Source organism: Phocoena sinus, chromosome 3 (genome assembly GCF_008692025.1).
Source record: "Phocoena sinus isolate mPhoSin1 chromosome 3, mPhoSin1.pri, whole genome shotgun sequence".
In the NCBI taxonomy this organism is placed as follows: domain Eukaryota; kingdom Metazoa; phylum Chordata; class Mammalia; order Artiodactyla; family Phocoenidae; genus Phocoena; species Phocoena sinus.
The window spans coordinates 52,697,514-52,723,551 of NC_045765.1; the positions used below are offsets into that span (position 1 = coordinate 52,697,514).

Consider the following 26,038-nt stretch of genomic DNA (forward strand, 5'->3'; position numbering starts at 1 on the left):
CTTACTGACATAAACTTTCGAAAAAGAAACACAGGTATGAATTAAAATAAAAATGCTTTTTAATTTTGTTTCATTTGCTCAACTGATAATCATCTTCTACACCTGACCCACAAGTGTAATAGTGAGATGTGCAGTCAGGAATCTGTTACGGTTTGGGTCCTATCTGCCTGACAGTCTCTGTGGCACAGAAACAGCCTCAAGTTCAACTCAATCTGCCTGGAAATCTATCTAAAGTCTCACGGGAGAAGCTAGTTCATATTTTCAAAGTGTTCAAATCAGCCTGGAATAAACTTAAAAGCACATTTGATAGCAAGATCAGATGAGCTTTGAAACCTACCTGTGGTGGTTTTACAAACCATGTAAAATGGGGTTTATTTTGGCTTTTCCTGTGTGGCAGCAGCAGGAGTCAAACCTTAGCTACTGGCTTGGCCCAGAGAAGCCAGCCAGTTAACAAGGTTTAATCCAGAATTCCCAAGCCCCTCAACCCTTTGTCCATCTGGCAAAGAAAACACACACAGACACAGACACACACACACACACACACACACACACACACACACACACACACACACACGGACACCCCCAGCCCCAGGAATCTCCTCTTTCTAAATATAGTAAGTACTGCCCAGTCTCCAAGCTCACCCTCTGTAGCATTCTGTGCCTTCCAACCGAGGTGAAATGAGCCAGATATAAACACACCGTGACAGCTTCTGGCCCACACTGCCAAGCTGTTTTCCTTACTATTTCCTCTCTTTCTCCACTCTGGGTTTCTACAAAAATGTGTAAACCCCAGTGACGCTAATTTGTAAATATTCCTTTGGCCACTAAGGCTATTTTCCTCACCCTACCAAATGTGATTTCCCTGAAATTTGAGGTCAGGATAGCCTATTATATATGGGCAAAGCCACATTCCATCTTCCATTTTATCTGTTAAGAACTTGCACCTCAGAAAGGATTTCTGACAGGTCCAAGGCTAATTAGGACACAGCCAATTAACTGTAATCTCTCTCTCTCTCTATCTCTCTCTCTCCCCCCCACCCCCACCCCCACCCCACCCCCGTTTCCTTTAGAATCGTGTCAGTGCCTAACAGAAGGGCTTGTTCAGGGATGCAAGGACCTAAACAGTCAATGTCAAAGAGCTTTAAAAAATGGAGGCTGGCAACAACTCCACCTTGAGGAATCTATCCCATGGAACTCCTAGGACCCACACACAAAGGTGGGTGTGCAAATAATCACTGCAGCACCTTCTATGCTGAGGCAATCCAAATATCCCTCAACAGGAGAGGGGGTAAATAAGCTATGGTATCTCCACATAGCAGAGCTCTCTGCAGGCATTAAAAAGAATACACTGTGTATGTGTACTGACATGGAAGATCTCTAAAAGAGAGTCTCAACCAGAAAAGCAAAACACAGAATAATTCATATTCTATAACCCCCCCTAAGAAAAAAAAAATATGCACAGGAAAAGGACAAGAAAAAAAGCACACCACTGGTTAACTCGGGCAAAAGGGTGCTTTACTCTGTATAGTTCCACACTCTGTGATTCTTTTATGAGAACGTATTCATGAACTGCGTACATGAATTTTTTTGTCTTTGCACTGTAAGATTAGGTCATCCATTCATACTGTCCATTTTACCTCCAAAACTAATCCTTCCCAAGTCATCTTTATTTCAGAAAATAGCGCCATCATTCACATAATTGCTCCAGCTAAAAACACTGGAATCATTCTTTTTTTTTTTTTTAAGATTTTTTGATGTGGACCATTTTTAAAGTCTTTATCGAATTTGTTACAATATTGCTGCTGTTTTATGTTTTGGTGTTTTGGCCCTGAGGCATGAGAGATCTTAGCTCCCCAACCAAGGATCGAACCCACACCCCCTGCATTGGAAGGTGAAGTATTAACCACTAGACTGCCAGGGAAGTCCCTAATCATTCTTGACTTTTATTCCCAAAGCCCAAATCCAATCAAATAGCAAATCTGTGGGCTCTACTTCCACAAACACCCAGAATCTGACCACCATCTCCAGTACTGCCGCCCTAGCCCAAGGTGCCATTGCCTCTTACTTCACCTATTATAACAGCCTTCTAACTGCTCTCCTTGCCTCCATTCTTGCCCCACTAAATTATTCTCCACACAGTGGCCCCCATAATCTCTTAAAAACACAAGCAGGATGATGTCACAACCTCCTCCTGGCTTCCCATCACACTTAGAATGAAACCCAAAGTCCTTTCTGGGACTCAAGACCTCTAGGACCTGGCTCCCGACCTCTCTCCCTGTTCATTTGCCATCACTCTGCTCCAGCTACACTGGTCTCCCTGCTAGTCCTCAGACACCCCATGATCTCTCCCGCCTCACGAATTCTGCACCTGTTACCACCACCTTAAAAGCCCTTACTCTAGGCTAGGGCTTGGAGGACACAGTAAGAGTGGAGCAAAGCTCCATATTTGAAATGAAAGCCTTCCTCTGGTGGCCTAAGATATATAATTTGGAACATACTGGGTTGTAATTTTAAAAATTGAAACTAGGGTCAGTCAGAAATTTAATCTAGAAAATCCACTTTGTTAGCTTCATACTGGCATCCCTCCTTTGGCTAACTTTTAAAAATGCAATGGCCTAAACAGGGTAGCAAAGTCACCTTCATGAATTGCTTTCCCCAATAGCTTGGTGGTGATAATGGTTCCTCCCTGACCCATTCTCATGTGGTCAATTCCTGGGGTTTGTGATCATTAGCTTACACTGGCCAGCACTAGGAAGTTCAGCCTGAGGCCTCTGCCCAGAGGGATGCTGGCTGGCCTAGCTGGAGCAGAGATCTGAACCACAGCGGTGTCAGAATCACCTTCCAAGCCCTGGAATGTGAAACTGATCAGTCAAGTGCATCTGAGGTTGAGGCAAATGGAAGAAGAAAGTCCTCAAATGAGGGCAAATAGAGAAAATCTACCGAGGGGAGTGGTGTTCACTTAATCATCAAAAGTTTTATGGGACTAAAAAAAAAAAAAAAAGTTGTATGGGACAAAGTAAAAGGGTAAAAAAAAAAATCCAAGGTATAAAATAGTGCCCAACAAAAAGATCTGAATAGACATGTCAGCAAAGAAAATGCACCAATGGTCCTTAATCATATGAAAGTATGCTCATCATCGTTAGTCATTGTGGAAATGCAAATTAAAACCAAGAGATTTCACTTCACGCTCACTAGGATAGCTACAATCAAAAAGACAGACAGTAACAAGTACTGGTGATGATGTGGAAAAATTGAAACCCTCAGACAATCCTGGTGGGAATTTTAAAGGATGCCTCTGCTGCAGAAAACCTTTCGGCAGGTTTTTTAAAAAATTAAACATAATGGGCTTCCCTGGTGGCGCAGTGGTTGAGAGTCCACCTGCGGATGCAGGGGAAACGGGTTCGTGCCCCGGTCTGGAAAGATCCCACATGCCACAGAGCGGCTGGGCCCGTGAGCCACGGCCGCTGAGCCTGCGCATCCGGAGCCTGTGCTCTGCAACGAGAGAGGCCACAACAGTGAGAGGCCCGCGTACCGCAAAAAAAAAAAAAAATTAAACATAAGTTTATTCATACATCCGTGCAATTCTACTCCTAGGTAGGAAATGAAATAAGAAATGAAAACACATGTCTGCACAAAGACATGTATTTCAAGGGTTGAAATTATTCTGCATTATACTGTAATGGCCAACACACATTATTATACGTTTGTCAAAACTCATAGAATAGGGCTTCCCTGGTGGCGCAGTGGTTGAGAGTCTGCCTGCCAAGGCAGGGGACACAGGTTCAAGCCCTGGTCTGGGAAGATCCCACGTGCCACGGAGCAGCTGGGCCCGTGAGCTATAAATACTGAGCTCTGCGCGTCTGGAGCCTGTGCTCCGCAGCAAGAGAGGCCGCGACAGTGAGAGGCCCGCGCACCGCGATGAAGAGTGGCCCCCGCTTGCCACAACTAGAGAAAGCCCTCACACAGAAACGAAGACCCAACACAGCCAAAAATAAATAAATGAATAAATAAATTAAAAAAAAAAAAAAAAAAAAAAAAAAAAAAAACTCATAGAATATACAACACAAAGAGTGAACCCTAATGTAAACAATGGACTTTAGTTATAACACTATATCACTTTTGTAACAAATGTACCACCTGAGAGGAAAGGGTGTGAGGGACTCTATGGGAACTCTCTATACATTCCACTCAATTGTTCTGTAAACCTAAAAACATCTCTAAAAAATAAAGTCTATTAATTATATTTTTTAAAAAAAGGAGGGAGGGGAGAACTTAAGCCTCAATCAGTGTGCTGAGTGCAACAGATTAGATGCAATTTATTCAATCCAATTGAGAACAGAATAATTGGATTGAAGTGGAAGGACTTTTTTTAAAGCCAGTGTTATATAAAAACTACAAAATCTTGTTTGGATATAATTTGCCGTTGTTTATATTTGTATGAGAAATACTCCAAATGTCAGTACTGCAAATTACCGCCGTTTACAAATAATTAGGAAATGCCTTTTTTTTTTCTTTTATTTGAAAGGTGCTAAAGCAAAGCAAAGGAGCTGAGAAAAAACTTTTTGCTACGTAACTCCATAAGCATTTGTTCCATTAGGATTCTGTGAGTAATATAATTACTCCTAAACAAAGCAGGTTGGCACTGAACAGGCTTTGGGAATTTATACCATTAATGAAGGACTCACCTCACTACTATAAAAAGCCTACACCAAGTCCTAAAGAAGTATAAAAGGGTGACATGCTCTAAGCACACAACTCTTGATGTTGATTTTTTTTTACTCTTGTTTTAATGAGCAAAGAGGATGAACTATTTATCTTAACAAATCAGACTCAAGAACAAGTTTTTGGCCTCCATGTTCAATGCTTTATTACCCAGTTAAAAGAGAATAACTTTCAGTTATAAAATAAATAAGTCATAGGATGTGATGTACAGCATGGTGACTATAGTTAATAGTACTATAATTGTATATTTGAAAGCTGCTAAGAGAGTAGATCTTAAAAGTTCTCAAGAAAAAGAATTCGTAATTATGTATGGTGACAGATGTTAACTAGACATACTGCAGCGATCATTTCATATTATATACAAATAGCGAATCATCATGTTGTACATCTAACATCTAAAATGTGTCATTTATATCTCAATTTTTTAATTTTTTAATTAAAAAAATAAATGAATGCTAGGAACGTATGCATTTTCTAAAAAATATTTAAAAAGAGAGAGAGTCATTGGTAATCAGTGCTACTACCCCCAAAGAGCAACTCTACTGCTTCAAAAAGCCAAGAGATAATCAGACGCCCTCATTTGTCTCACCAGCCTACAATGGCTCTTTAATCATATGATGAAGAGAGAAACACAAAACTTCAGAGCACAATACAGAATCTTAGCTATTCTTTGCTACTCAGGACTCAGTCTGAAAAACAACGGGGACAATATTCTCACTTAATCTAGCACCTGCTGCATGTTTCTTCTTTCTAGTGTCTAGATCTCCGAACAATTTGCATCTTCACTGCCAGCGTGTCTACTGAAGCACTGAAGGGTCACGTTCAAGAGAAGGCCCTGCAGTCCACGGTCAGCTTCAAAACTTGGTTGCACAACTTCCTAGCTGTGTGACCTTAGACAAGTTACCCAAACTGTAACGTGCACACAAATAAGTATTCATCCCACCGGACAGAGGTATAAAGACTCACGAGACAATGTGTGCACTTAGCATAGGGCCGGGCCCTTGGTGAGTGTTCAATAAACAAGAGCTGCTGGCGAGGTTTCAGGTTTTCTGTTTGCTTGTTTGTTTGCTGAGGAAACTGACAGTGCCCCCAAGGTCTTACAGCATATATGTGGTAGAGCTGGGACTAGACATCAGATCTGCCTGATAACAGAGGCCTGGCTCCTTGCATTGCACTCTGCTCCCCAGACCTGGGTCTCCTCAGGCTGCATATTATGGGCTCCAAGTTAACTCCTCCGAGTCCACTTCTTAAATGAACTCAATACTGATGTGTTCCCTATCTACATAAAAGGGCCGGAACCATATATAAATGCATTCTTGGAAGGCATCTTGTGGAAGGACTGCTATAAAGAGAATGTTATGTCAATGCCCACTAGGATTACTAATGTCCAGAATCCAGACCACTCTGAAATGTGACATTATCCGTGGAGATGAGTGGTTATCAACCCAGGACCAGAGAAGATTTCTGAAACATTTAAGACAGACATGCTTTTTCTGGAACACATCTGTCAGACTGGGCATTTAGATTATGGCAATTAATGACAGCTTGCACTATATAAGAATATAGATATAATTTTTACTTTTTTTTTTTTCCTGTAATGTGAGTTTAGGGTCCCTATTGAGCCTCATGAATGCCCTCTAGCAGATATTATTAAAACTATTTAGATCTCATCTTTTTTTTTCCTTAAGTAATGCACTACCTAAATATTCTTTCTTCATGCCTTAGCAAAAAATCTTATAAGTGTGATCTCACTTAAGTACATCCGACTTTTTATCTGTCTCTATGCCTAGGGTTCAAGTTCCAAAATACAGAATTTTGCTTTGTATATATAGTTATGACTACAGATTTATACAACCCTATTTCTGCTAAAAGATAAATGTCCGTTGAATTTAAGATTTGATTATTGACAGACAAACAGCAGCTAAAATTTATCGTGGTTTTTGCTGGCATTCTTATAAAACTACTTATTTCTGTTAAAATTCTCTGTGGTTGCCTTGGAGATGTGATGCAGGTCAGAATTACTAACCTCCGCGAATACAATGAAAAAGGCATGTCATCCCCAAAAAGTCTCATGAAAACTATGGTCTCATAGTTTTTTCGTAAAAAAAAAAAACAAAACGTGTCTCCCGGCAGGCTACCAAGGCTTTTTTCAGTATCACACACCCTGCCCCAACTTGACTGAAAAGCTCACTGACAGAAGGGGTTGGATCCTTGGTCTTGTTTCAGTAGTCTCCCCTGCGTCCTTCAAAGTTCCATGAACTAGAATGAATCCATCCCCTCCCCCTCATGAGACACCTGGGTTTTCCCTAGGACATGGTTCAGTCTTTGGGACTCCACCTCTACTTAAACCCCACTGAAGAAGAGTAGCTTATGGGTTCAAAGTTTCCCACCTGAAATTCCAACCAAGAAAACTGTGCCTCAAGATGCCCACCACCATCTAAGAGAAAACTATTAAAATTACACTTCTGATATCCAGAAGAGGCAAATCCATAGAGACAGAAAATACATTAGTGGTTGACTAGGGCTGGAGGGCGGGAGGATGGGGAAGGAGGAGTTGGGAGCAAATGGTGGGGAATAACTGCTTATGGGAACGGGATTTCTTTTGGGGGCAATGAAAATGTTCTAAGACTGACTGTGGTGATAGCTGTACAGCTCTGCGAATGTACTAAAAACCATAAACTGGATGCTTTAAGTGAGTGAACAGTATACTAAGGCAAATTATATCTCAATAAAGATATTCTAAAATGTGCATTCCTGCCCCACTCCTCCCACCTAAGACTATCAAAATAAGAGAACTCACTCTGTCTCAGAAAGAAGTCAAACTTAAAGGGGTATATCCCCAGTAGTAAGTCCATAAACCAACTCTGAAGGTGGAAAGAAACACAGCTCCTGAAAACCCACATCACCTCTCAAAACCAACAGCCTAACTCACTTTCAGTTCTGTGAAACTACATTTGGTTTGCCATCGAGTCCATGAGACAGCCAGACATTAAGTCCAGTGCGTTCTGCAAGCTTTTCCTGCAAGGCAAAGAGAGGCAGCCAGCTCAGCCACTGGATGGGTGTTGCGGGGCGGGGGGAGGGGGGGGGTAGAGGGGTTAATCTAGCAAGAAGATGGAAAATTTAAGCTATCAGAATATTAGGAACAACAGAGATGTTGAGAGACTTTTTATTTTTTGTCTTTAACTTGTGGGGCTTTTTTGTCATAACCATGACTTTATACAAATAGGATTACCAGGCTTCTTCCCACCAGTGGTTAATACATACACAACTGTGTAAGTTACCAACAACTGGCGTGAAGAAGGCATGGGCCTAACTCCTTGCAACCACATCAAAAAACTGTTCATTTGGATGGACAATTCTGCTCTTAGTGACTCTTGCTCCAAGTCTTGACAACCCTGAATGCTGGAAGATCATAACAGCTATCATTAATTGAGCAATGCTATGCACCAGGCTTCAAGCTAAGTGCTTTCTTTACATGCACTGTTTCATTTTGTGCTCACAGCAACCCTAGGAGGTCAGAGTGGCTACTCCCATTTTAGACAGGAGGAGCTCAGGCTTAGTGACTCACCCAGAGTCAATCAGTAGGTGATGGTGTCAAGAATGAAACACAGAAAATCCTAAAACTCTTAATTCTACGAGTCTGAACTTCATCACCCGCCTCTATCATCTTTACAGAAAGAAAAAAGGACTAAAACACACAGAATCCTCTTGACTGAGACACAGATTAATCAAGTTGAGGAAAGAGTGCCCACAGAAAAGGCCTGGACAAATCAGCACAGAAAAAAGTGACTCGGAGTCACCACATCAAACAAGAACTTTCTCCAAAAGCAGGATTTTTCGAAATGTAGGTCCCAAATTATTTTATTGCTTATCTTCCATGTGTCCAGCCCAGAGGTTTGAACTCCAGGGAAAGACTTCAAGGAGTTCATTTGTTTATCAGATTATCAAGGAGAATCAAGAGACAAACCTACAGTCTTGCTTCAGAGTTAAGTGCACAGGCTCTGGAATCAGACAACTTAATTGCTGTGACGCCTTGGGCAGGTTACTAATCTCTCTGAGCTTCAGTTTCCTCCTTCATAAAGGGGAAGTAGCAAGAATAATGATCTAGCTGAACTTCAGCAATCCCAGTTTTATTGTCTCAGATTAACACACAATGGAAACCTTACCCCAAAGATCTGTGAAAATTAATTACAAAATAAAATCATAAAATTTTAGAGCTGGAAAAGCCTATAAATCATCTAAACCAGTGTTACTTACACAATTACGTATTTATTTTTACGTATGTATTTTTTAAAACACTGGCTTTACATTTACAGTAGTGATAAAGATGATCCAAAGAAAATGAATACAAACACTAATATAGTAATATACAATGCAAGAAGCACCTAATGACGACACAATGCCCGAAGTCTGGTAAATAGTAATCACCTGCACCCTTTTTAAGAGGTCACATGACCTGTTCAAGCACTAGTAAGAAGAGTATAGTTAGAAATAGAGCTGGATATTAAGAGATTAGAACACCTAGTTCTCCCCCAAGTTACAGAGCTGGTCCATTCCACTAGCCAATTTGAAGAACTCTTTTAATTTTATCACTACACTGTTTCCTCCTACCCAAAGAATTCTTACATGCCCTCCCCACCCCCCAAAAGAACAGCAGCAGGCAAATAAACTGCCAGTCACACAAAGGCATCCTCCTCAGACTCAAGGCTGAGATACAAAATGCAAGTCCAGGTTCCAACAGGCTTGGTCCAGGGGGTCCATTCTGGGCAAGAGGGATGGGGCAGAATTAAGAGCTCAGCATCAGCAGGAACTCCAGCTCTGGCTCAGACCATGTGGAGGCTCAAAAACCACCCTGCCGTTAGAGCAGGGTGGCTCTGCGCTAGTGATTTCTCCAAGTCTGTTTTCTCATTTGTAAAATGAGTAACAGTACATGAGATAATTTGTGGCTGAAGCAGTGCCTGGCATGGAGTAAGTCTTTACAACCACAGGGGCAGCAGAACTGTCACTACTACTTCAGTGCCTGGGGCAATATCTAACACACAGAAAACACTCTAAATGTTTGCTGAATAAAGCAGAGGCCCAGTTAAAGCCAGCCTGAGAGTCACTCAAAATTCATGGGCCCGGGGCTTCCCTGGTGGCGCAGTAGTTGAGAGTCCGCCTGCCGATGCAGGGGACACGGGTTCGTGCCCCGGTCCAGGAAGATCCCACATGCTGCGGAGCGGCTGAGCCCATGAGCCATGGCCGCTGAGCCTGCGCGTCCGGAGCCCGTGCTCCACAACGGGAGAGGCCCGCGTACCGCAAAAAAAAATTTTTTTTTTAAAAATTCATGGGCCCAACCTATAAGTGGGCCCCTAACTTACTCCAAACCAGGGTCACATATTCCCTGAACCAACGATGGTCCTGGTCATTGACAAAAGAAGAGTCTGTTCATATGCTTCAGGTCACAGCCTCCAGCAGAGACCCTGCCTCTGAGGAGCCTTATCACATCAAAGTTCCATGTTTATTTCACCCCAAAACACTGGCACTTGCTGCCCTGGGACTCCACTGTCTCCCTCTTCATTTTTACTTTTTTTTTTTTTTTTTTTGCGGTACTTGGGCCTCTCGCAGTTGTGGCCTCTCCCGTTGCGGAGAACAGGCTCCAGACGCGCAGGCTCAGCGGCCATGGCTCACGGGCCCAGTCACTCCGCGGCATGTGGGATCTTCCCGGACCGGGGCACGAACCCGTGTCCCCTGCATCGGCAGGCGGACTCTCAACCACTGCGCCACCAGGGAAGCCCTCCCTCTTCATTTTTAGAAGCAACAGGCTCACAAAATGACACCTCAGGCACTTGACTTTACATCTCCTTTATAGAGGCTTGGGGACAATTCTCACAGCTAGGGCCCCACTCTGCCAATGCAAGCTTTCTTAGCTGAAAGACACCACCTATTAAGAAATCCATCACAGAGAAAGGAAAAGTCAAAGACAATTCCACTGTCTGCCTTTTTTCCTGATTCTCAAAACTAAAAGATGGACCAAACTATTTTTAAATGGGTAGACTGAAAAGGCACCCAAAAAAAGATCTCAACAATCCAAGGCGCTCTTCCCTAGAGCACTCCTGTTTGGCCAGAAGGAGACATTCCCTGGCTCTGCAGAAGACAAGGCAAATCATACACAGAATGCAAAACTCATTTCTCCCCTGCCAAAGGGAAATTTGCAAAAATTGTTTTACAAAAGGTTTGAGGATCTATAAGGATGAGTTTAAACTTCTCCTTTCTGAGTGAGGACCGAGGACATTCCTTCTCAGACTTTTGAGTTTTCAAGGATATTGGGAGAGGTAAAAAGGGGAGCGAGGGAGCGGGAGAGGGAGAGGATATGTTCGTTCTATTTTTAAACCCTCGCCCACAGTTTAGAGTAAAGGAACACTCTGATTCTGTACTCCCACCCTTATCACCTTCTGCTAAACACAAGAATCAGAACCTGCACACGTACGTGACCCTGATTCTAGATCTGGGAGGTACAGGCTGCCAGTACTCCAGAGAATCTCGAGCTGACCGACCATCCCACCCACCCCTTCTCTGGGCAGCAGCTGTGCCTTTCGGAGAACCCGGCGGCCCTGAGCAGGCTGGCGCTGCGCCCAGGGAGCGAAGAAGGCACAACCCGCCTTTTTCCGAGGGGAGGCAGCGCCCCCTTGGCGGGGCCCACTCCATTCCCAAGGCTGGGCACCCAGGGGTGAGCAACTCTTCCCCAAGGGAGCGGGAGTCGTGGACGCGAAGGGGTTTCCCAGCAGGCTGCGGCGCACCAGGCACTCCAGTCCTACTCCCAGGACACCTGTGTGCCGCGCACACCCGCCGCGGCGCCCCAGAGCGCCACTCGCGCTCGGTCTCCTCCCAGCCACCCGGAACGCAAACGACCGGGCGACGGATCTTTTCCCTCACCGTCTTGTTGCTAGTTCGCCCATTTTACGTATCCTTCCCGCTCCACTACAAGCATCTACACCCGTCCCTCAGCGCCCGGGGGCAGAAAACCAGCCGGACACGCGACCCCCAGGGCTGAGCGCCTCCCGACGGCCCCTCCCGCCCCCGAACTCCGTCCCCGCCAGGTTCGGGGGCACTCACTCTTGAGCGCGCTGACGAGTGACTTCCCGTCCTTGATGAGCTCCTTGATGAATTTGTTGGTCTTGTCCAGCTCCGCTTCGTGTGACTTGAGCGTCTCTCGGAAGTGCGGGCTGTCGAGGCAGCAGTCGCTGAATTCGAGCGCGGGCAGCCCCATGGTGTCTGCGGCGCCCAGCCGGGGGGCGCGCCTCCCCCGGGGCCCCGGCGGCCCGCAGCCCCGAGCACGCACGCGGCGGGACCCCGGCCGGCACCCGCGACGGACGCCGGCTCCACAGGTGTGGCGCCGGCTAGCCCTGCGCGCGGTGTCCGCGGGCGCGCACGACTTCCGAACCGAGCCGGGACTCGAACGAAGGGCGGCTGCTCCGGCGGCGTGCAACCGAGCGGCCGGGGAGCAGGAAGCGCAGAGACGGACCCGCAGCGGCGCCGGGAAGGGAACGAGAAGTCGAGCGAGTGCAGCCGCCTCCTCCCCGCCTCCTTCGCCTGTTCGCTCTCCAGCAGCCTCGAGCGCCCTCTCACAGCAGCCTGGGCCGCTCCGCCGGCGTTCGGGCCGCACTAACCTGCTAGCAATGACCTAATCCCAGCCAAGCCAATCAGACCTCCGGGCCTCCCGGGTACGCCTGGCCCTTCCGCGGCTATAACCCAATCAGCGGTGTCCGGAGGCGGGGCCTGGTCCAGGGGGCGGGACCCACGCCACTGCCTAGGTCCGCAGCACAAGCTCCGCCCGCACCCGCCCGCGCGGTGTTGCAGACCCGGAGACCCGAAGGTGAGCGCTGCGGCATGCCCCGTACCTTGCCCGCCCGCATCCGAGATGGTGCGTCTGAAGGTCTGGGGAGCGGAAGAGCCTAGATGTGCCGAACATGAAAAATCTGGGAATTTAGGGCTGCAGTGCCCCTCACACTTCAGGCAATCGAGCTTGCACTCAAAATGCAGCCCCCTGCCCCAGAGGAACCCCGAGCGCACCAAGCGACCACATCGCCCCTAGGAACAAGCTCCTTCTTCCAGTAGAGCAGAAAATATTTTCATCTTAAAAATTACCAGCTCTTCTTGCCTGCAGTCTTCCCGCCCCCTACAGTCCGGCCCCTTCACGGCCACTCCTACTCAAAACCCGCCCACGGCTGCTCTCAGCCGAAGGATCTAACATCCTTACGAGAATTTCAGCCGCCTGTTGTTTCACTGCTGGGCACCTAACACAATTTTACATAATTACCTCCACTGCCTGTCGTCCTTTGCTGCATCGTGAGCTTCAAGAACACGAGCCACCGCAGTTTTCTTGTGCGCTGCCGCATCCCTAACACCTAGAACAGTGGCCGGCATCTAATAACAGATATAACAGATATTGAGCGCTTACCGTGCGCTATGGCGATTGATAAATATTTGTGGAATAAATGAATGGATCCTTTCCCCTCCTACCCCACCCCACCCCCAATGCGTTGCCCTGTAGCCCTTTGGTTCCACCACAAGTATCAATCCAGGCAGCTCATGCACTGCACTTGCCAGGCTGGATCCCACAGTGTCTAGTGCTGAACTATGAACTCCTAGAAGATAGGGACTGTCTTGGAATAAAATATTTGTATGTCTAGGAACTAGCAGCCCTCCAGTCAGGTGGTTTTGTGTGGTGGAGCGGGGGTGGGGTTGTTGCTGTGGTTTTTCACATAGGTCTGCTATGTTTAGGCACTAGGCTAGGTGCTAGAGATGCAAAGATGAATAACACAGAATAAACCTGACGGCTACTGGTTAGTGGGAGAGACAAGCGACAAGCAATAGCAATGCTGCATGGTAAGTTAGGATAGAAGGCCTGGGTGCTCAGGAACGTGGAGAAGGGATTGCTAACTCAGGGAGCCAGAGAAGGCACTGATGTCGAGGTACTGATTTATTAAATGCATAAATGAATGAATGTGATCTATTTGCCAGTTGCAGCTACAAATTCAGACTTGATAGCAGGCCCAAACAGCTATCAGATGGATAATTAAAACCCTGAAAATAGTTGTTCCTCACCTGCCAAGAATGAGAAAGATGTGGAATGGAAATCCCATGAAACTGAATCTGTTTAATGCAATATCTTGAGCACTTAAACGTAGGTGTTCTGACTCTTAAATGATACATAACAAATCACACCCAAACTTAATGGATTAAAACAACTATGATCTCTTTATTTTCTCTCATAATCTCTGTGGGTCAGGAATTTGGGAGAGAGCTTGGCTGGGTGATTCTGGCTTGGGGTCTCACACATGTTTGCAGTCATATGGTAACAGGACCATCTCCCTCTCTTCGGTGGGCTCCGGACTTCACTATGTGGTCTCTCAATGTGGTCTAGATGAGTTTCCTCACTGCATGGCAGCCTCAGCGCCCCAGTGTGAACGTTCCAGCTCACACGAGGAAAGCTGAATCACCTTTTATGACCTAGCCTTGGAAGACAAACACTTCTTCCACCTTCATTGGGTACAAGCAAGTCACAAGCCCAGATTTAAGGAGAGAGTAATTAGACTGTACCTCCAGATGGGGAAGTAACAAGAAAGGGAGATATTAATGCAGCCATCTCTGAAAAAAACCAATCTGCCACTGCGGGCCTAGCACAAGGCAAAGTATTCAATAAATGTTAAATGCATGAAACAAAATGAGGTCCACAATTATTTATTTTTATTCTATTGAGTAATATTGGGCAAATGTGCATAAACATATATGTATTAGTAAGAATGATAATGATAAATATTACCCATCATTTGTTAAGCTCTTAGTTTGTGCCAGACACTATGCTAAATTATGTACATGCATTTAGTCCCTACAAGGGAAGACTGGTACTAGGATAATGGATAATCCCCATTTTTCAGATGAGAAATTGAGGCCCAGAGTTGTAACTTGAACCAGGTTACCTAGCTAAGAAGAGTGTGTGGCGCAGACACATACACAAACATATACCTTAATGTGCCTGTTCACAAGTGTGTAACTTCTTCTGAATTTAATCCAGAATTTCCTCAAAGACCTCCCACACTTTCTGCAATATTGTCAGAAGAGGATCAGAATGTAGTAGTACTGAGTACAGAAACTGGCCCCTGGAAGGTGCAGCTGTCTCTCTCTCCCTGGAAAATAAGCTCCATGAGATAGAGATTCTGTGTTCACTATACAGCCCCAGCACCTAGGACAGCAAGGGGCACTTCAAAAATGCACAATGCCAGCGGGAGGGGCACCTGTTTAATAAGGAAGAAACAATGAGTCATGTAACAACATAGGTTGTGGCCATGAATGCAAACAGAACAGTTAAGGCCCAGAAATCACTGTCATATGAAATATAGAAACTATTTAGGCAACATGATGTGGCCGAATTTCTTTGGATGAATATCTGAATTCCTTCAAATTAACCAGTTAGTTCAAATACTTCTAGTTCTGATATCAATGTATTTTAAATCCATATTATTTCTGCCTTCAATTGTCCAATTAACTTTTTTTTTTTTTTTTTGTCTGCATTGGGTCTTTGCTGTGCACGGGCTTTCTCCAGGTGTGGCGAGCAGGGGCTACTCTTCGTTGCAATGCACAGGCTTCTCATTGTGGTCGCTTCTCTTGTTGCGGAGCATGGGCTCTAGGTGCGCAGGCTTCAGTAGTTGTGGCTCACAGGCTCTAGAGCACAGGCTCAGTAGTTGTGGCCCACAGGCTTAGTTGCTCCACGGCATGTGGGATCTTCCCGGACCAGGGCTCGAACCTGTGTCCCCTGCATTGGCACGTGGATTCTTAACCACTGCGCCAACAGGGAAGTCCCTCCAATTAACTTTATATCTACCACACAATTACCTCCCATTTGTAGAAAACAGGAAAGCACTCTCACATATGTTATCTCCAAGCCCACACAATCAGAGGTGGGCAAGGGTCACTGGCTCATGATTCCTGAACACAAGCTAGAGAATGGAGCTGGTCTTTGATGAAAGTTCATCAGTCCTCACGTAACTGAGGACCAGGGACAGTGTAGCTTCAGGGCAGCTTCTGGCAGTTTAGGTGATGACATCAGTATAAGGTCTTTCTCTGCATCACTCCAGCTGACCGTCCTCTGTGATGCCTTCATTTTCAGTGACTCCTTCTGCTTCTCCAAACTTACATCAAGCACTATTAGCAGTAAGAGAGTTTTCTTTCCAAGAAGTCTAGCAGAAATTACAAGACTGAAACCAGAGGTGAAACAGCCCCACTCCTAACACATAAAGCGTTGGGAGGAGTTGTTCCCACAAAGGACAAGCAAAGTGCTGTTAACAGAAGAGAGAATTAATTGCTGCTGAAGAGGCAGAAGGAATAATATGCAGTACACCTGACCGGTCCCCCAATCCCCCTCAAAATGAATGTTCCTTCTGCTACATTCTCCTGGTTTTGTAGTTCTCCTTAGCATTTATTCAGTCTTTTGTATAGTTGATACCATGTCTCTCTACACATGACTTCACCTTTGTGTTCTTACTGGATAAGACATCAATTTTCCTATTTTAAAATACTGATTTGGGGGTAATGGAAAATCTATATCTTGATTGTGGTACATAGGCATCAACATTTGTCAAAATTCATGGCTGCATTTTATTGTATATAAACTGCACCTCACCTCAATAAAGTTGGTTTTAAAAAATGATGATGGTGGTGATGTTAACGATATTTATTAAGCTTTTGCTGTGTAGTAGGATTCATGCTAAGCACTTTATTGTATTTCCTCACTTAACCTTTAGTAGAATCCTGGGAAGTAGCTACTGATACCCTTCATATTGGGTGGGCCATAAAGTGCCTTTGGTTTTTTAAGTAAAAATAAAAGACACATTTTTCATTTTCACCAAGAACTTTATTGAACAACGCATTCACTGTTTTGTTCCACTACCTTCTGCCATTTTTCAGGCAACTTCATAATTCCATCTTCCCAAAATTTTTTATCGTTTTGAGCAAAGAACTGTTCCAGGTACCTTTTACAGTCTTCCAGGGAATTGAAATTTTTTCCATTAAGAGAATTTTGTAAAGATCGAAATAACTGGAAATCCGAAGGTGGAATGTCCAGTGAACATGACAGATGAATCAGAACTTCCCAGCCAAGCTGTAACAGTTTTTGCCTGGTCACCAAAGAAACATGCAGTCTTGTGTTATCCTGATGGAAGATTATGCATTTTGTGTTGACTAATTCTGGATGCTTTTCATCAAGTGCTGCTTTCAGTTGGTCTAACTGGGAGCCGTACTTGTTGGAATTAACGTTTGGTTTTCCAGAAAGAGCTCATAATAGAGGACTCCCTTCTAATCCCACCATATACACATCACCTTCTTTGGATGAAGACCGGCCTTTGGTGTGGTTGGTGGTGGTTCATTTCGCTTGCCCCACGATCTCTTCCATTCCACACTGTTGTACAGTATCCAGTTTTCATCGCCCGTCACAATTTACTTTAAATACGGAACGTTTTCATTATGTTTCAGTAGAGAATCGCATGTGGAAGTATGGTCAAGAAGGTTTTCTTTCACTTAACTTATGTGGAACCCAAACATCAAAGGGAGTCACATAACCAAGCTGGTGCAGATGATTTTCAAAGCTTGATCTGGATATTTTGAGTATGTTGGCTGTCTCTCGCACGGTACAACGTTGATTGTTCTCAATTATTGTTTCGATTTGATCACTATCAACTTCAACTGGTCAACCCAACCATGGAGCATCATCCAGCAAGAAATCTCCAGCACGAGACTTTGCAAACCACTTTTGACACGTTCGATCAGTCACAGCACCTTCTCCATACACTGCACAAATCTTTTTGTGTTTCATTTGCATTTTTACCTTTCTTGAAATAATAAAGCATAATATGCTGAAATGCTGGTTTTTTCTTCCATCTTCAATATTAAAATGGCTACACAAAAATTCACCAATTTTGTTAAGTCTATTTTTAAATGCACGCTGGTATGACAGCTGTCACATACAATCTAACAAAATTGTTTCAAATGAAGTTAAAGACAACTAAGTGCTACCAGAGCCATCTTACGGAAAAAAAAGGAAAGAAATTTTTGGCCCACCCAATAGATAAGGCAGCTAAGGCTTTGAGACGTAAGATGCCTAAGGTCACATAGTTAGTGGTGGAACTAGGCTTATTACTCAAATCTATCTGCCTTCAATAACTATCTCCATACAAGGTGTCTATCAGAAAGACATTTTATACATGTTAAAAAATTAATAATAATAGTCAAATACCTAAAAATGGAATAAAATCACACATGAATGAGAGAGGAGGAGAATTCTATGTGTTTTTCCAGGACCTTTTGCTAGTATGTCCCCAATACATCAATCATTATACTAGCCTCTAATCTGTTTTGGCTTTAAATCCCAGGCCCTACAATTCGTGTAGTAGCAACTGACTGAAGCAGACATGAAATTCTCATCTTCCTCCAAAGAAAAAAGAGTAATCTATCCTTATAAAACACTGGCTTGCAGTTCTTTAAGGGAGGTAACAGCACTTAATTAACATTCTTTGGCTCAAGATATCAATGAAACTCATATTACTTCTACTACACAAATCTGTTTTATATGTTAGCAATATTTTTTTTTTTTTTTTTTTTTTGCGGTACTCGGGCCTCTCACTGTTGTGGCCTCTCCCGTTGTGGAGCACAGTCTCCGGACGTGCAGGCTCAGCGGCCATGGCTCACAGGCCCAGCTGCTCCATGTGGGATCTTCCCGGACCGGGGCACGAACCCATGTCCCCTGCATCGGCAGGCGGACTCTCAACCACTGCACCACCAGGGAAGCCCTCCATTTTTTCATAATTTATTTATTCTATGCCTGCTGCTTTTCTACCCAATGTCCATTCTCCTATCTTCTTTACTCATTTACTGAGGAAGTACTTATATAACATTTACTATGTTCCAGGTACTCTTCTAAACACTTTATAAAACTTAATCTCATAACAACACTCTTATCTCCATTTTATAGAGGAGGAAAATGAAAATGAATCACCTATAGTCACATAACCACTGAGCAACAGAGCTGAGATTCTAACTGGTAGTGTAGCTCCAGACTTAGCCTATGTTACTAGCAGAACCTCAAGTGCCCAGCTACAGATTTCAATTCCTCTGGCTTTCACACAGCTGCTCGTGGCCATGGGCCACTTTACTGGCCATTGAGATATGACTGGAAATCTACTGGGTAGGGTTTTCTTTTTCATAAGGAGACAACTAACACATGCCTTTTGCCCACCTTCCTTCCCTCTTCTTTTTGCCTAGAATGTGGGTACAATGCATGGAGGAACAGCAGCCATTTGGCAATCATGAGAAAGAATACCACATGCTAAGGACTGATGGAGGAAGACAGTGGGAGACAGATGCCTTGGTGACATCCGTGAGCCACAAAGCTTATCCCCAAAGTGCCTACCTCTCAACTACTCATCACATGAAGGGGAAAAAAACATAACCTCTTTAAGCTCCATTAATGGGGTTTGCTGCTACTCAAAGCCAAACAAACTTTAACTGATAAGATGCGCTAATAACAAAACCTACCGTTTTACCTTCTCCTGAAATTTGGTCATCTGCATTAATACGTGGTTCTTAGGTAGTTTCCAAAATGGAAAATTATTAGTTTTAAGGGTGTTTTCTTTTTTTTTCTTTTCCATTATGCTTTATTACAGAATATTGAATATAGTTCCCTTTGTTATACATTAGGACCTTACTGTTTATCTATTTTATATAAGTAGTTTGTATCTGCTAATCCCAAACTCCCCATTTATTGCCCCCCCCACCCCCTTTCCCGTTTGGTAACTGTAAGTTTGTTTTCTATGTCTGTCTGTTTCTGTTTCGTAAATAAGTTCATTTGTGTCATACTTCAGATTCCACATATAAATGATATAATATGGTATTTGTTTTTCTCTTTCTGACTTACTTCACTTAGTATGATAAAGTCTAGGTCCCTCCATGTTGCTGCAAATGGCATTATTTCATTATTTTTTATGGCTGAGTAGTATTTCATTATGTATATATGCAACATCTTCTTTATCCATTCTCCTGTCAATAGACATTTAAGTTGCTTCCATGTCTTGGCTATTGTTAATAGTGCTGCTATGAACACTGGGGTCCATGTATCTTTTCGAATTGGAGTTTTCCCTGGATATACGCCCTGGAGTGGGATTGCTGGATCATCTGACAACTCTGCTTTTAGTTTTTTAAGGAACCTCCATACTGTTTTTCATAGTGGCTGCACCAATTTATAAATATGTCCACCAACAGTGTAGGAGGGTTCCCTTTCTTCCACACCCTCTCCAGCATTTTTTTTTCCAGCATTTTTTATTTGTAGACTTTTTAATGATGGCCATTCTGATCACTGTGAGGTGGTACCTCATTGTAGTTTTGTTTGCATTTTGCTAATAATTAGCAATGTTGAGCATCTTTTCATGTGCCTGTTGGCCATCTGTATGTCTTCTTTGGAGAAATGCCTATTTAGGTCTCCTGCCCCTTTTTTTTTTTTTTTTTTTTTTTTTTTTTTGTGGTATGCGGGCCTCTCACTGCTGTGGCCTCTCCTGTTGTGGAGCACAGGCTCCGGACGCGCAGGCTCAGCGGCCATGGCTCACGGGCCCAGCCGCTCCGCGGCATGTGGGATCCTCCCGGACCGGGGCACGAACCTGTGTCCCCTGCATCGGCAGGCGGACTCTCAACCACTGCACCACCAGGGAAGCCCTCCTGCCCATTTTTTGATTGAGTTGTTGTTGTGGTGGTGGTTATTGAGTTGTGTGAGCTGTCTGTATATTTTGGGAGTTAAGCCCTTGTCAGTTGCATTGTTTGCAAATATTTTCTCCCAGTCCACAGGTTGTCTTTTCATTTTGTTTATGGTTTCCTTTGCTGTGCAAAAGCTTGTAAGCTTGATTAGATTTCACTTGTTTATTTTGCTTTTATTTCTACTGCCTTGAGAGACTGACTTAAGAAAACACTGGTACAATTTACGTGAGGGAATGTTTTGCCTATGTTCTCTTCTAGGAGTTTTATGGTGTCATATATTTAAGTCTTTAAGCCATTTTGAGTTTATTTTTGTGTATGGTATGAGGATATGTTCTAACTTCACTGATTTACATGCGGCTGTCCAGCTTTCCCAACACAACTTGCTGAAGAGACTGTATTTTTCCCATTGTATATCCTTGCCTCCTTTGTTGAAGGTTAATTGACTGTAGGTGTGTGGGTTTATTTTCTGTGCTCTCTATTCTGTTCCATTGATCCATATGTCTGTTTTTGTGCCAATACCAAACTGTTTTGATTACTGTAGCTTTGTAGTATCGTCTGAAGTCTGGGAGCGTGATGCTCCAGCTTTGTTCTTTTTCCTCAGGATTGCTTTGGCCATTCTGGGCCTTTTATGGTTCCATATAAATTTTAAGATTTTTTGTTCTGGTTCTGTGAAAAAATGCCACGGGTAATTTGATAGGGATCACATTAAATCTGTAGATTGCTTTGGGTAATATGACCATGACCATTTTAACAATGTTAGTTCTTCTAATCCAAGAGCATGGGGTATCTTTCCATTTATTTGAATCATCTTCAGTATCCTTTATCAGTGTTTTATAGTTCTCAGAATATAAGTCTTTCACCTCCTTGGTCAAGTTTATAAGAAAGTTTTCTTAAACATTTAGAGTAAAGACAATATCTGATTTACAGGGCAGGCATGTGTATTAAATGAGGAAAGATATTTAAGAAAAACAATAAACCATTAATAAACATAAACTTTTTCAAAAGCTGAGATGAAACCAGAAAATTGTCAGAAGACAATTTCAATACAGCCTCTGGGTCACTTGGATCAATAAAAGTAACTGGCCTATTTCTTACCATTGTTGCTGCTGAAATGACCAAATGAATCAGCTTACTTACACGAAATAACCTAAAGTAGGCCCGTACACCTTGCTCTCTTTCTTGCCTCTGGATCTTCTCATACATGTGCATACTTTAAATTCACATTAGCATATTAGAGGTCCTGAGAAGTCCTGCAGTAAATAATCCTGTGAGATTTTGCTTAACCCAGTATTTCTCATATTTCTTGGAACACAGAATCCTGTTTTTCCTCCAGTGTTACATTCCACATAGTGCTCTAGGAAACACATTCAGGAAATGAACAATATCACAGACAACAGGAATAGGGACATAAGGAGAAAGTGTTAATTGTTAATCTTTTGGTTGCCATTTCAGTGGTTGCAAAATAGAAATTTTGTCATGGGGAATTAATAAACTTTCTAAAGCAACTAGAAAACTGTCATATCCAACTTCAAATACTTAATGGATGAACTTTTCTTCCATGGGAATTCATATTCTGTTAGATGGCTCTGGTTTTGAGGTGATGCTGTGGTTTTTAGTGGGTGCCTGGGTCTACTGAAGGTGGCACTGTTGGGGGCAGAGGAGGGCAATACTTCAAAAGAGAAATTATTCCATCACTTTCTTCTAGGGAGAAGCCAGTATGAAAAATCAATACTAAAATGGGTTACCTTCATCTAAACACTGCGCAAAGAGGATATAATATCTGCTGTATTTACAACAGTGGGTGATGGCAGATTTCTTTATTTTTTTTTAAATTTATTTTATTATTTATTTATTTAGCTGTGTCGGGTCTTAGTTGCAGCACACGGGATCTTCATTGCGGCACTTGGGATCTTTCGTTGCATTGCACGGGCTCTTCAGTGCAGCGCGCAAGCTTCTCTAGTTGCGTTGCACAGGCTCTCTAGCTGTGTTGCACAGGTTCCAGAGCGCGCAGGCTCAGTAGTTGCAATCTCTGGGCTTAGTTGTCCTGCAGCATGTGGGATCTTAGTTCCCCAACCAGGGATTGAACCCACATCCCCTGCATTGGAAGGCGGATTCTTTTTTTTTTTTTTTGCTGTACGCGGGCCTCTCACTGTTGTGGCCTCTCCCGTTGCGGAGCACAGGCTCCGTTTGCGCAGGCTCTGCGGCCATGGCTCACGGGCCCAGCCGCTCCATGGCATGTGGGATCTTCCCAGACCGGGGCACGAACCCGCGTCCCCTGCATCGGCAGGCGGACTCTCAACCACTGCGCCACCAGGGAAGCCCGGATGGCGGATTCTTAACCACTGGACCACCAAGGAAGTCCCAGACTTCTTTTATTTTCTTCCCTACTTCCCTTTGTAGTTCTTTTCCAGAATTCACCATCATTATATTTTTATTACCCAAAACTCATCTATAAAAAAATTTTATTACAAAACTCATGGCTGTAATACTCTCAAATTAAAATACTAAAATTTTCCAACTTAAAAACTAGACATATTTTAAAGGTTGCGTTGTCTAAAAAGTAACAGTGTGAACTACCCCTATGCTTCCCAAAGCTGGTCTGATGACCTGGGCCTGCCCAGAAAGAAGTATTCTCTGATCTGTCATGAAATGAACAAAACAAAACAAAACAAAAACAACCAGTGACTGTGTAATGAGTTTTTTATGATGCTACATGCATTCCACTTAAATGAGTGCTTTTTGAGATATGTCCTTCCTACATATTTGGTACTGGTATACTCATTTTTTGGTATTAACATACTCCTTTTTTTTTTTAAGATGATGAGTGAAGATAGTAGCTGTAGTCTTTTTAAATATCCTTCCGCAAATTAAAACTTGGAAGTCCTCTGTCCCTCCAACTTTGTTTATTATTTGTTTTATCTTTTATTTGATGGTTAAGAAAAAGTGTCTTGGGCCAAGGGAACCTGTGTGTCTTGTTGGCTGCTGTGTTCCCTGTGACCTGCAGAGAGCCTAGCAATAGTAGACTATCAACACAGTTTGACAGATGCTAAAAGCTTGAGGCACATTAAAATCTTCAAGAGTTTATTTGAGCAAACATCAATTAGAATTGGGCAGCATGAAACTGGGAGTGGTTAAGAGTACTCCACCCACAGGAGCTAAGAGAGATGACTCGGAAGCAAAGCAAAGCAACTATTTGATTGGCTATAGCTTAAGTGGTTGCCTTATTTGGGAAAGCCTCATTGGCTGTTTGTGATTGGTTGTTCTTAAGTTTCATTTTCTCAGATTCCAGTACACTGACTGGCTTGGTTTAGGTTTTGGTTACATAGGCCACCAAGGCATTAGAGCCACCTCAGTTTGATGGCCTCCTTGGCCTCCTTGTTTAATTTAACACAGACTAACCAGAGGTTGGCAGACTTTTCGATAAAGGGCCCCACAGGGTCTGTTGCACCTACCTGACTCTGCCGTTGTGACAGGAAACCAGCCACAGACTACATCAATGAAGGAGTTTGGTGGTGGTGTCCCAAAGAGCTTTACCTATGGACAGTAAAATTTGAATTTCACGTGATTTCCATGTGTCACAAAATATTCTTCTTTTTATTATTTTTCCCATTTAAAGATGTAATACCTATTCTTACTTTGTAGACCATACAGAAACAAGCAGTGGGCTAGATTTGGCCCACAGACCATAGGATACTGACCGCTGGGCTAACCAAATGAAAAAATGAGTGACCAAACACAGAGTAAGGCTAGAAATTCCAGAGGTGTAGGTCCCAATCCTTCCTTGGCACTGAGTAACCATGACCAAATTAAAGCACTGGAATAACTTGTTTTCCCAGCTCTAAGTTAGCGAACGCAATTCAAATCTATTTCTTAGAGCTATTGTTACTGATCAGTATTATAAATGACAGTGGGGAAACATTTTGCAACTAAGAAGGATCAAATAATATATCCGTGAATATAAAAGAGAAAATATTGACAGTAGATAGATCTACTAAATTGATTTAAAAGATTTAATTTCCTACTGTTTTCAATTTTAAAAAATGATGAAAGCAGGAGTCCCACTGAACGCCTATGAATTATCTTTGAACTGAACTATTTATGGAATCACAGAACTGTGAAGCTTCAGAATAAAAAGAGGGACTTCCCTGGAGGTAGAGTGGGTAAGACTTCGTGCTTTCAATGCAGGGGGCCTGGGTTCGATCCGTGTCAGGAACTAGACCCCACAGGCATGCTGCAACTAAGAGTTCGCATGCTGCAACTAAGAGTCTGCATGCCACAACTAAGAAGTCCGCATGCCGCAACTAAGAGTCCACATGAAGTCCACATGCTGCAATTTAAAAAAAAAAAAAAGATCCTGCATGCCGCAACTAAGACCTGGCACAGCCAAAAATAAATCAATAAATAATAATAAAAAAAAGAAGAACAGAAAGAGATTATGGGAAACATCCAGTGCAATCACATTGTTTTAAAGGCAAGGAAACTGAATACTAGGGAAGATACTTCCCCAAGGTCACTAATTTAGAGAATGAAATTCGTCTAATAAGAAAAGATACCTTCTGAAGCCTGAATCAGAAATAAATAATCAGAAATTTCATTCTTATGATGAAAGGAACACAGGGTTTCCATTCCCAGATTTAAACACTGGATTTGACACATGGTTTTGAATCTCAGTTACTTAACTGAGTCTCAATGTCTTCATCTTCAAAACAGGAATGATAATTAATATCTCATAGAATTATAGTTAAGAACAAGTAAAATAATATACACAGTACATTGTCATGCACACAATAAATGCTCAATAAATTATAACTTGAATTTCTATTATATGAACTTTTAAAATCTCACAATTTACCATACCTGCTAAAAAAAAATATTAAATTTGTGGTTTTTAAACTGAGCTAAGAAATAAGACCTAAATATTTGATGCTCTACCAAAAATATTTTTATCTTTATTAGTTGAAATACTTCCTTGAATTTCTGTTTATAGCATTCCTGGAAGACAACGTAAGGCTGTTTTCAAACTTGAAATCACCAACATACTTTCACTTTAGGAAGGGATTTGCCTGACACCACTTAAAACAAGTTTGTCACTGAAATACCCCAAAGATTATTCAACTACAGAGAAATCCTAGCACCTCTAAACTTGTATTTTTGTTTCTTACCTGACAAAATTTTGTGAAGATAAGGAATGTAGTACTTAAAACCTAGTTAAGAATGTCCTCAGAAAAAAAAAAAGAATATCCTCAAATCATCTTTTTCAAAGGAATGCCGAAAGCAAACTCTTGAACGTTAGACAGACATGGGTTTTAACCAGAGCCCTGCCACTTGCTAGCCCTGTGACCTTGGAGTTAATCCATCTAAGCCTCGAGATTTTTAAGTGTAAGATGGGGATAGTAACAGTACCCACCTCACAGGAATTTTGTGAAGATTAAACGATAGGATGCATATAAAAAGCTTACTTAGACCAGTGTCTGCACTGCAGTAAGTGTTCCCCAAAAAAATGTTAGCTAAATTAAATGGTAACTAACCACTTTGTTGG

The 26,038-nt window shown here is 42.9% G+C and overlaps 1 protein-coding gene across 7 annotated transcripts in view; it reads right to left on the reverse strand.

Annotated features, from left to right (window-relative positions):
- ARHGAP26 (Rho GTPase activating protein 26) overlaps positions 1 to 12,343 on the reverse strand; it is a 519,366-nt gene extending 507,023 nt beyond the window's left edge. For 5 of the 7 annotated variants that reach the window (XR_004349277.1, XR_004349278.1, XR_004349276.1 and 2 more), the window contains exon 1: positions 11,818 to 12,343. Coding sequence is in view for 3 of the 7 variants with exons in the window: in XM_032627452.1 (XP_032483343.1) it covers positions 11,818 to 11,971 (154 nt within the window). In the remaining 4 variants the exon portion in view is untranslated. The remainder of the gene's footprint in view (positions 1 to 11,817) is intronic. The other 2 variants (XM_032627454.1, XM_032627453.1) reach the window with 1 other exon arrangement.
- Between the last annotated feature and the right edge of the window lie 13,695 nt (positions 12,344 to 26,038).